This window comes from Chelonia mydas, chromosome 5 (genome assembly GCF_015237465.2).
Source record: "Chelonia mydas isolate rCheMyd1 chromosome 5, rCheMyd1.pri.v2, whole genome shotgun sequence".
Classification (NCBI taxonomy): domain Eukaryota; kingdom Metazoa; phylum Chordata; order Testudines; family Cheloniidae; genus Chelonia; species Chelonia mydas.
In genome coordinates, this window is record NC_051245.2 from 12,977,153 (window position 1) to 12,989,445 (window position 12,293).

A 12,293-nucleotide genomic window follows, 5' to 3' on the forward strand; every position below is an offset into this window, starting at 1 on the left:
CCAGGCTGGGAGGTGCCCAGCTGCAGTGCAGACATATCTCAAGGCAAGGTTCAACAAAACCCCAGACCCAAAGAACCTTCATCCCTGCTGGGCTCAATTTTCAGCCCCCTTCCTTTCAGGCAGACCCCAGCTGCAGCAGCTTGCCTTAACACCCACCACCTGGTAAACCACAGACTAACAGCTGGTGTCAGTCCTACCCTCCGGCAGGGTGGTCCTGGCTGTCTGAAGTCTGCTAATCAGCTCCCCACACAGGCTTCTCACATGGCTTGGGAGCTGTCAGTCTGCTCTCCCACCCTCTCCATCCCCAACTGAGTTGGCTCTCTCCTTTCAACAACCCACTCCAAGCCTGACAGCTCAAGCAGGTGAAGTGAGTGAGGCTGACTGAGCCCACAGCAGGTCATTAACCCTTCCTGGATGGTGTGGGGTTCACATACCCCCTGCTAAGCACCTTTCACTGAAGGATCTCAAAGCACTTTATGAAGGTGGAGTAAGTATTATCCCAATTTTACATATGTGGAAACTGAGGCACAAAGGCCTGATTGACAGCACCAGAGCAAGAAGTCCATTACTTATCCACTGAAGATGTTTGGTATGTAACAGAAGCACAAGCTTCCCCCACCCACAGCCCTTCCCTCAAAGTCAGTCTAAGGGGGAGACGCTAGTTCAATCTCCATGCCCAAATCTAGACTGTACTGGCATACTCACAGAGTGGGCACGGGAAGTTCAACCTGAGGTTGCCCATTAGCAGTTGGAGGTGAGCTACTGACACACACAACCTGCAGATTAGTCCGCAGATTCAACTTTCATATCTTGGTCCCAGGTCAGATCCCTACTTATGTTATGTACACTGTACGTCACCACCCGGCATACACACTGATGTCAGCTTGGGAGTACCTGTCAGGTTCACAAGCTGTGCTGGCCTCTTTTCAACATCATTACTTAAAACACTCTGAAAAACAGGCACCAATTTCAATAATGATATAATCCACATTCTCCCCAAGGCATCTGAGAACTGGTGCAGAGTTACAGAGAAGAGGCTGGAGTCTATAGAAAGGCTGCTTGCAGAGTGCTACCAGAATTTGGAAACCCTTCATATTCATGGTCAGAATTGTGACCATCTTTCTTCCAATGATGCGTAATCAGACTGGACTACACTTGCTCTTCTACTGACAATGTACCACATCATCCAGCTTCCCTAGAAACACTTACCTTTGGGCACATCCATGGGGTTTAGGCTGCCAATCAGATCTCTGACATAAAGGCCATCGCCCTCATCCTTGCTCAGCCAGTTGTTGCAAGAAAAGTAAAAACGGAGGTGAGGCCTGTTCATGTCAGTTACTACCACCCGGTCCAGGAACCAGCTTGCGTTCATTCCTGTGTTGTCATGCTCAATTCTACAGCACAAAGGAACAAAATATACCCAAGAGTTTGGATTGGTTGGTGTGACAGCAACTAGCACATTGATTCAGTGGCACATTTTATATTAGGCAAGGTAAGAGCAGTGGCACCAATTGGGGAGGCTGGGGGGGGGCGGGCAAATGCCCCCTGTAGGTTTTTGCACTTGTTCAAAGTTCCACAGGCCAGAGAGCCAGGGAGAAACCATGGCCTGGTCACTTTTAAGCCGTAGTCCCATACTAAATCAGTATAGCCGCTGCCAGAGTGGTCCAGAGCACTGCTCTGGCTGCATGGTCACAACACCACTCAAATCTGATGGAGAGGTGGCCGGGCCAAGTGGGTCACAACTGGTACATGGGGAGACTGCTCCTGTATGGCAGAGCGCTGTGAAAATCTGCCAAGAAGTCCTGGCGACATCGGCTCGTGCTCTGTGGAGTTTACTGGTCTATAAAGCAGGGGGCTGAACCTGAAGTGATAAGTAATTGAATCAACTTATTGGATACAATATTCATGGGCAGGGCGAATTGGAGGCTAAGCCTCCCCAAACCTTGCGCCGGAAGGGGGGCAGTAGCAGATTTGGGGGCCCCTGAAAAATCTTCCCCTGCCATGGCCCCAGGGCTGGGGTGGAGGGGAGGAGCAAGTGGTGGGCGGGGCTTTGGAGGGAAAAGGCAGAGTGGGGCCATGGGGGAAGGGGCAGAACAGGGACAGGGCCGTGGGCAGAACAGGGGCAGAGGCACAGGGGAAGAGATGGAATGGGGTGGGGCCATGGGCAGGGCTTTGGGCAGAACAGGGGTGGGGCCAGAGACTCAGAGCTCCTGCCAGGGCTGAGAGCTCCACTGTAATCCCAGCCGAGGCTGAGAGCTCAACCCCGGCATCTTGCTGTACTGGGTATAGTAGTGATAATATTACACGATACCTTATCTTCTTTATTTGTCCAACATTGTTGGTTTTTATTCTGAACACGTCTGTTTTACTTCTCTCAAAGGCAGTTCTACTCCTGTAATATACATATACCAAAAAACACGTTAAGAAAATAGTTACTATGTCAGCAAATACATCATCGCAGACCCATCAAGGATCAGAGTTTAAGAATGAAGGATCCTCATTTCTGTTATTGGACAAACCTACTTTTCAATATCCTAATTCCTGTGAAAAGGTCTGAATGTACCGGGACTTTTTTTAATAACTTTTCCATGCTAATATCTTGGCAGGTCTGTAGGCACCCTCTCAGATTCCAACATACCAACTTGGGAAGAAATGCAAAGTTGGCCCAAATGGATGCAAACCTTGGGTCATATTCTATACCAGCTAAAAAGAAAAAATCTTTCACCTATTAAACAATCACCAGTATAGAAAAGAGCTGCAGTAGTGTGTGGTTTGCTACTCTGCAGATGGCTTTCAGAGGTAACAGAAAACAATATTCAGTGCGGACATTTTTATATTGCGCCATTCATCTTTAAAATTCCAGGCTATTATTTAAATTTTTTTTACAATATCTCTTCTCCTTTCTTGAATTCATCTAAAACTACCTGGATAGATACTAAAATACAGACTCTGTGGGCAAAGGCTTAGGGCGCGGTTCTCTGTCGCCTTGCACCTTGTGCTGTCATTCAGACCAGTGTGAAGTGCAAATTCAGAATGGTAGACTTTGTCATAGAAGTTGCTTTGGCCTGGATGACTACACAAGGTAGACAGCATCGGTGAAACAGGCACTTTGGACCTTCCTGTCTGTTGGTTTATAGAAGCGGGGCTCGTTTCTCTGCTCCATACCTGCAGAGCCTGCTCCCTCTTCCAAAGGTTTCCTTCTGCTTTCTCAGCACATTCCTACATCATCACGAGAAGAGTGTGTTCTTCAGCAACAGAACAAGGGTTGTGTTTTGAAGGGGTCCATGGCCCAAAGCGCTGCACTGTGGCTGGCAGTTCTATTCTGGAGCTCAGGCACAGATAAAAGACAGGCGCAGCTGCGTCAAAGATTTCTTTCCCCCTGCTTCTTCTGACATACCAAGACCATAAAAAAAAATGACCACTGTTCAATTCCTGTACCATCTCCCTGTACTATTTGTGTCAGAACTAGATTGCAATGTGTGTAGGACAAGGACTATTTCTTCTTCTTTATTTGTAAAGTGCTAAGCATTTGACAGAGGAATGTGTGATAGATAAGGCAATTTCCTGCAATATCCTTGATAGGCTTTATTGTATTCTGCCTCCCCCACTCCGACTGCAGCCTCACAACCCCTTGTGCTCATTTCTGCCCCCACCCGCAACCCAAGACCGGAGAAGCTCTGTCCCTGGGCCCTGGCCCCAAAGGGCAGCGGGGAGCAAGAGGTCCTCCAGTCCCAGAGCCACAGCAGGGGCTCATGTGCTCAGGTTTCCACTGCCACCCCCCACGCTTCTGTGGGAGACCAGGATCGGGGCGCTGGGGCTTCTCCCACCCTGCCCGGCGTTTGTGCCAGAGAGCGGGGTCAGGCGCGGCTTCTTCCAGAGATGGGTGGGGACGCTGGAGCTTCCCGAACCTGGGGGCTTCTGCTGGGGATAGGGTCAGGAGCCACTGGGGGGGAGGGGCTTCCCCTGTCCCGCAGCTACCATCGGGGACGGGGTTTGGAGCCACGGGGCGGGCTTCCCCATCCTGCAATGGCTGCCGTGTGGGGAGGGCCACTGGGGGGGTCTTCCCCTGCCCCACAACTGGGGCTCCAGGCTTCCACTGCCTGGTGGTGGATTTTTTCAAGGGCCCCCCAGTAAACCGGGGCCCCTGCTCACAGGCCTGTTGGCCCAGTAGCTAATCCTTCACTGCTTAAGAGTAAATGTGCCTGCTCAGAAGGAGCTGTGTGGTAATTTATAACTTCAGGCAATACACTGTTGATAGCCCTTGCAGAGAAAGTAAAGTGCAGGCCCTGGCCTGTTTAAGCAGTCTGGCTTTCTGGGACTATCACAGTGTCGGCAGGAGCCAAGTGGTCCCAAGAACTCCAGTCAGGAGGGAGTGAGATGCAGTTCTCACCCAACAGTGATGATGGCTGGGAGATGGAAGCCCAAAGTGAGTGCCCTCAGTGGCCATGGAAGGGGAATTCAGGTGCCCTGAAATTGTGACAGAAGGTTAAGGACAGCATGGTCCAGTGGCTAGAACACTGAGAGTCAGGGTATCCAGGTTCTATTCCCTACTCTCCCAGTGACCTCGATGTGGCTTGAACTAGTCAATTCATCCGTCTGTGTCTCTGTATTCTAGAGGCACACTTTGTCTGGCTTCAGGGCAGGCACTGTCTCTTGCTCAGTTTGTACAGCGCCTAACACACTGCGGCCCCAGTTGAGATTTGGGACTCTAGGTTTCACCGTAATACTAATGAACATATACAACAAAAAGCAGTCACCCTATTTGAAAACAAACAACTACAGCACATCACCATAGCAATGCTGCAGTGACAAGCAACTTGTTCTCAGAAGGTCAATGAATACGAATAACCTGAGCAATAACATCCAGTTTTGCTCAGATCTTTTTCCTCATCACTTTAGGGTGTGTGTGTGCCAGTGTCTAAAGGTTGTCTGTTTTGTATTCTGCAAATACATGAGTAGCTTTCACCCCCAGTACCGATACTGAGCATATTGTGCTAGACCATTGTTGCTACATAAAGAGGCTAAAAGAGTTAACCTTGCCAGAACACTATGGCAAGAGACAATTAAACCCAGTAGAGCTCCCCTCAACCGCAGCTTGGCTGTCAAACTGAAAACAGTCAGCAAGTGCAAGGCAATTAGTTTGCCAGGGGTGAGTGAACATTGTAATGACAGCAGCATCTTCCTGCTCATGCCCTGGAGATCAGGACAGTACTGCAGATTCCCAAAGTACTACAGCAATTATGTAAAAGTATCAACTGCAGTTAATTGTCCAAAAGCTTTTAGCAGACTAATTTGAATTGCTGCTGATTTACAGCATTCACGTGACAACACTAAATGTCTGAATACTGGTATTAAGTTTACATGTGACTTCATTATGTTTGTGACACAGGCACGATCTGCATCTTGAAACTGCAGAACGAAAACTCAGTGTTTAAACAGCAAAGAGCATGTGTCTGCGATCATTGCCTCAAATGGTTTCAGACTGTATGCATCACTTGTCTTGAAGGTGCTTGTGAAGGGATTTGGAACTGTGTCTGTGGCAAGGGAGACAAACTGCTGGAAAATGTAATTGTTAAACTGTGGATGGAATTCAATGAGCATTTAAAGTCTCCCAGCCCTTGAACTGATTGTATAGCATCAAAGAGCTGAAATTGAATGCTTAGGAAAAAATAAATAATGTTGTACTTAGTAGTGTTGCTTAAATACAGTGTGGGGAAAAAATCCAACTAGTGAACTAGTTTGCATAAAGTTACAAAAAATAAAAAGTAAACGAGAAATTATTGTGGGCCTCTGCTACAGACCATCAAGACTGGAAGTGAGAGCAGAAAATTCCTGGACCTATTATCATTAAGGAGTTTGATACTATAAGATAATGTAGTCATGGGGGACTGTAATTACCAAGCTCTCTAGTGATAAATAAAGCTGAGGAAAACTTGACTTGAAAATGCAGCTCCAGCATTCTGAGACTTAAAGCTTGGAGTTGTTCAGATGTGGGGTTTTAGACACGATTAGACTTAGCAAAGAATTTGACATGGCACGTTGCACAATTTCTCTTGAAACATGAATTCACATTGGCTTGGATACCAGAGTAGGGGACCTCAGGGCTAGGTTTCAGGCTGAGTTTTATTTCACATTTCTAGTAATGATCTGGAAGTTGTGGATTCAATTTAACAGCGCTAAGGTGTAATACAGTGGGTAACAGAGTATAAAGACGATAGCTGAGTGAATAATTCATAATTGGTAGGTTTCAGAGTAGCAGCCATGTTAGTCTGTATTCGCAAAAAGAAAAGGAGTACTTGTGGTACCTTAGAGACTAACAAATTTATTTGAGCATAAGCTTTCGTGAGCTACAGCTCACTTCATCGGATGCATTCAGCGGAAAATACAGTGGGGAGATTTATATACATGGAGAACATGAAACAATGGGTGTTACCATACACACTGTAACCAGAGTGATCACTTAAGGTGAGCTATTACCAGCAGGAGAGCGCGGGGGGGCCGGGGGGGGACCTTTTGTAGTGATAATCAAGGTGGGCCATTTCCAGCAGTTGACAAGAACGTCTGAGGAACAGTGGGGGGTGGGGAGAGATAAACATGGGGAAATAGTTTTACTTTGTGTAATGACCCATCCACTCCCAGGCTCTATTCAAGCCTAAATTAATTGTATCCAGTTTGCAAATTAATTCCAATTCAGCAGTCTCTCATTGGAGTCTGGTTTTGAAGTTTTTTTGTTGAAGTATTGCCACTTTTAGTCTGTAAGCGAGTGACCAGAGAGATTGAAGTGTTCTCTGACTGGTTTTTGAATGTTATAATTCTTGACATCTGATTTGTGTCCATTCATTTTTTTAAGTAGAGACTGTCCAGTTTGACCAATGTACATGGCAGAGGGGCATTGCTGGCACATGATGGAATATATCACATTGGTAGATGAGCAGGTGAACGAGCCTCTGATATTGTGGCTGATGTGATTAGGCCCTATGATGGTGTCCCCTGAATAGATATGTGGACACAGTTGGCAATGGGCTTTGTTGCAAGGATAAGTTCCTGGGTTAGTGGTTCTGTTGTGTGGTTGCTGGTGAGTATTTGCTTCAGGTTGGGGGGCTGTCGTAAGCAAGGACTGGCCTGTCTCCCAAGATCTATGAGAGTGATGGGTCATCCTTCAGGATAGGTTGTAGATCCTTCATGATGCGTTGGAGAGGTTTTAGTTGGGGGCTGAAGGTGATGGCTAGTGGCGTTCTGTTATTTTCTTTGTTGGGCCTGTCCTGTAGTAGGTGACTTCTGGGAACAATTCTGGCTCTGTCAATCTGTTTCTTCACTTCAGCAGGTGGGTATTGTAGTTGTAAGAATGCTTGATAGAGATCTTGTAGGTGTTTGTCTCTGTCTGAGGAGTTGGAGCAAATGCGGTTGTATCGTAGAGCTTGGCTGTAGACAATGGATCGTGTGGTGTGGCCTGGATGAAAGCTGGAGGCATGTAGGTAGGAATAGCGGTCAGTAGGTTTCCGGTATAGGGTGGTATTTATGTGACCATTGCTTATTAGCACCGTAGTGTACAGGAAGTGGATCTCTTATGTGAACTGGTCCAGGCTGAGGTTGATGGTGGGATGGAAATTGTTGAAATCATGGTGGAATTCCTCAAGGGCTTCTTTGCCATGGGTCCAGATGATGAAGATGTCATCAATATAGTGCAAGTAGAGTAGGGGCATTAGGGGACGAGAGCTGAGGAAGCGTTGTTCTAAGTCAGCCATAAAAATGTTGGCATACTGTGGGGCCATGCGGGTACCCATAGCAGTGCCGCTGATTTGAAGGTATACGTTGTCCCCAAATGTGAAATAGTTGTGGGTGAGGACAAAGTCACAGAGTTCAGCCACCAGGTTTGCCGTGACATTATCAGGGATACTGTTCCTGACGGCTTGTCGTCCATCTTTGTGTGGAATGTTGATGTAGAGGGTTTCTACATCCATGGTGGCCAGGATGGTGTTTTCAGGAAGATCCCCGATGGATTGTAGTTTCTTCAGGAAGTCAGTGGTGTCTCGAAGATAGCTGGGAGTGCTGGTAGCGTAGGGCCTGAGGAGGGAGTCTACATAGCCAGACAATCCTGCTGTCTGGATGCCAATGCCTGAGATGATGGGGGTCCAGGATTTCCAGGTTTATGGATTTTGGGTAGCAGATAGAATACCCCAGGTCAGGATTCCAGGAGTGTGTCTGTGCGGATTTGTTCTTGTGCTTTTTCAGGGAGTTTCTTGAGCAGATGGTGTAGTTTCTTTTGGTAACCCTCAGTGGGATCAGAGGGTAATGGCTTGTAGAAAGTGGTGTTGGAGAGCTGCCTAGCAGCCTCTTGTTCATATTCTGACCTATTCATGATGACGACAGCACCTCCTTTGTCAGCCTGTTTGATTATGATGTCAGAGTTGTTTCTGAGGCTGTGGATGGCATTGTGTTCTGCACGGCTGAGGTTATGGGGCAAGTGATGCTGCTTTTCCACAATTTCAGCCCATGCACGTCAGCGGAAGCACTCTATGTAGAAGTCCAGTCTATTGTTTTGACCTTCAGGAGGAGTCCACCCAGAATCCGTCTTTTTGTAGTCTTGGTAGGAAGCTCTCTGTGGGTTAGTATGTTGTTCAGAGGTGTGTTGGAAATATTCCTTGAGTCGGAGGCGTCGAAAATAGGATTCTAGGTCACCACAGAACTGTATCATGTTCGTGGGGGTGGAGGGACAGAAGGAGAGGCCCCGAGATAGGACAGATTCTTCTGCTGGGCTAAGAGTATAGTTGGGTAGATTAACAATATTGCTGGGTGGGTTAAGGGAACCACTGTTGTGGCCCCTTGTGGCATGTAGTAGTTTAGATAGTTTAGTGTCCTTTTTCTGTTGCAGAGAAGCAAAGTGTGTGTTGTAAATAGCTTGTCTAGTTTTTGTAAAGACCAGCCACGAGGAAGTTTGTGTGGAAGGTTGGTTTTTTATGAGAGTATCCAGTTTTGAGAGCTCATTCTTAATCTTTCCCTGTTTGCTGTAAAGGATGTTGGTCAGGTGGTTTCGCAGTTTCTTTGAGAGCGTGTGGCACAAGCTGTCAGCATAGTCTGTGTGATATGTAGATTGTAATGGATTTTTTACCTTCAGTCCTTTTGGTATGATGTTCATCTGTTTGCATTTGGAGAGGAAGATGATGTCTGTCTGTATTTGTACGAGTTTTTTCATGAAGTTGATAGATTTCCACTCCATATGGCTAAATTCAGTGCCTTGCATAATGACAGGTTTCAGAGTAGCAGCCGTGTTAGTCTGTATTCGCAAAAAGAAAAGGAGTACTTGTGGCACCTTAGAGACTAACCAATTTATTTGAGCATAAACTTTCGTGAGCTGCAGCTCACTTCATCGGATGCATTCAGTGGAAAATACAGTGGGGAGATTTATATACATAGAGAACATGAAACAATGGGCGTTACCATACACACTGTTAACCACTACAAAAGGTTCTCCCCCCAACCCCCCGCACTCTCCTGCTGGTAATAGTTCACCTTAAGTGATCACTCTGGTTACAGTGTGTATGGATCACTCTGGTACAGTGTGTAACACCCATTGTTTCAAGTTATCTATGTATATAAATCTCCCCACTGTATTTTCCACTGAATGCATCCGATGAAGTGAGCTGTAGCTCAAGAAAGTTTATGCTCAAATAAATTTGTTAGTCTCTAAGCTGCCACAAGTACTCCTTTTCTTTTTTCATAACTGATAATATATGCAACAAATTTCACTGAGTAGAATATGAAATTCTCAGATACATTTGTTATCCAAAGCAATCAAACAGGAATTTATTCAGAAGTCCAGTGGCCTCTCTCCCACAGAAGATTAGACTAGAGTTGTGGTTCTCAACCTTTTTGGGCTCAGGATCCATTTGTAAATGTTTATGGCCTGTTGCAACCCAGTAAATAGTCTGGGGGTGGAGGTCCTGAGGTCATTTCAGGCGGGTCCTACCCCATAGGGCATAGTTGCCAACTTTCATGTGGTAAATAAGCACCCTGACTTTCACAATAAGCCAAAAATCAAGCAAATTCCATTTCAAAACAAGGCTAAAACAAGCCAATCCCTGAGAACCCCAAAACTCTATGTGACTAGATCCCCCCGGCATGCAGTCTGGGACTGTGTTGGACCTGCTGTGCACCCCTGACTCTCTCCCTGCCTTGCTCCTGCTTACAAGCCACAAGCCACAAGCCAAACAAGCAACAAACTACAAGCCAAAAACTAGCCAACAAGCAAATCATAAGCCAATGAAGCCAAAAACAAGCCCAATTTCTGCGTTTTTTTTTTCCAGGTTTGGCATGTCTACCCCAGGGAGAGGTTGGGTCCTGCCTGGCACTCACCCCACAGTGGCAGCTCTTACAGCTCCAGTGCGGTGTGGGACTGGCTTGGCTTGGCTCTCCACTCCAGACATTGCAACCTCTGGGGCTGCAGCACTACTCAGGTATGGCCCCGCTCACCTGACTGGACCAAATTCATGTGAGTGGAGTTGTGACTTGGCTCATGGGGTTTCTGTGCCACTCACTCCAATTTGGCCTATCCAGACTCCTGTCATCTTGACAGCTGGGCCAAAGCTGAATGGTGCTGGGACCCCAGAGGTTGCAGTGCCTGGAACAGGCAGTCCAGCCAGCACCATGGGACAGGAGCCACAGAAGCTGCCATGTGACCCTTTGAAACATTCTGGTGACTGTAACCCAATGTTGGGTCTTGACCCATGGGTTGAGAAACCCTGGACTAGATAACCACAGTGGTCCCTTCTGGCTTTCGAATCTATGAATCAATCCATAACTTTCTTCAGCTGAATAATTCTCTGCCTGCAGACTGTCATACTTGCAGTTCTCACAAGTGAATGTAGAAGTCATAATTTGTACCGTGCTTTTTCATTACACAAGTCACATAGTGGTCTGTTCCCTGACTGAATGATTTAGGTAGCTAATAAGCACAGGGTGATTTTGAAGTGTACAGTCAATTGTAATATTTATAGTTCTCTGTGTGGATTAATTATATAAACCACCCAGTTAGGGCACAGAAACAAAATCCTGTGATCTGCTACTAATCAACATAGTGAAAATTGCAAATTTTACAGTCAAATGAACAATTCAAAATTCACCTTCAGAACCAGTATATATCTCAAGTGTTTTAATGTGTGTGGGAAGCAAAGACGAAACACCTGAGATCATTGCCTAATCAAAATTCACATAAGAAATTGAAATTTTGAACATTTGTGTGAAATTGTTTTCCCTGTTTAATCAGCTAATAACAATCCTTTTCAAAGCTTAGCCTCTAGGAACATACAGAAATTCTTACCTATTGCTAAAGTGGGTAGATATAGGGATAGAACCAAAAGTCTTTACTGTTAATGCAGTAGACTGAATTATGTTAGCTTTGAAAGAAAGGCAAAAATCAGTGGATTAATGATAAATTAAACTATATTTCTGATGCACATTTTACCTGACAATGTATTTTGCATACATCATGAACCCTCCCTTCCCCCACCCCCGTCTTGCACACCCACATAGAATAATCTGTAAAAGCACTCTGAGATCATGGAAGAAAAGTTGTATAGAAGTCCGTAGTATTCTTATTAAAGATATAAATTTGGGATAAATTAAAGAGTTGCTCCATTGGATTAGCAAAGAGATCTTCTTAGTATCTTATTAACTCTTGTTACTCTTGTTAACTCTGATTGTGATTTGTTTGTTATAGCTGCTATTGATGTTTTAGAAGAACCTCTAGTAGAATGACTCTAGAAGGTACTGTTGGTGATACAGATCAACTCGCAGCCCTTTTCTATGAAAAAAAAAGTGTTTTTATAACATATATGTGTTAGCTAATGTAGTAAAATCCTATTGTGGACAAAGCACAATACAGTACAGCTCTTACATGAGCTAGCTGGTGGGGATAAGCCATAGGCTCTATGCTATTGTTTTCCTTGACTTCCATGTGAAAACTACAAACTGTATTGTCCACAACAGGATTTTACCATGTGTTAGCTAAGATGTGGTAAGAGAGCACCTTTTCTCCTAGTGTGGATGCACCCTAAAGCACGGTCACTACTGTCCTTCCATAAGGGATGAAAAATCCAGATGTTTTGGCTTTCAAATCTGTCATCAAATCTGTTAAGAGACAAGGTGAGTGAGGTAATATCTTTTGTTGGTAAGAGAGACAAGCTTTCGAGTTTACAACACTCCTGCTAACACATCCCAGAATGATGTTCACTTCTTTTGCAACAATATTACATTGTTGACTCATATTTAGTTTGTGATCCACTATAACCTGTTGT

At 45.5% G+C, this 12,293-nt stretch overlaps 1 protein-coding gene across 1 annotated transcript in view; it reads right to left on the reverse strand.

The window, feature by feature from the left end:
* Positions 1–12,293, reverse strand: part of LOXHD1 (lipoxygenase homology PLAT domains 1) — a 303,450-nt gene that overhangs the window by 192,882 nt on the left and 98,275 nt on the right. The window contains exons 8-9 of the mRNA XM_043547366.1: positions 2,312–2,392; positions 1,210–1,394 (exon numbers count right to left, since the gene is read on the reverse strand). Coding sequence (XP_043403301.1) covers positions 1,210–1,394; positions 2,312–2,392 — 266 coding nt within the window. The remainder of the gene's footprint in view (positions 1–1,209; positions 1,395–2,311; positions 2,393–12,293) is intronic.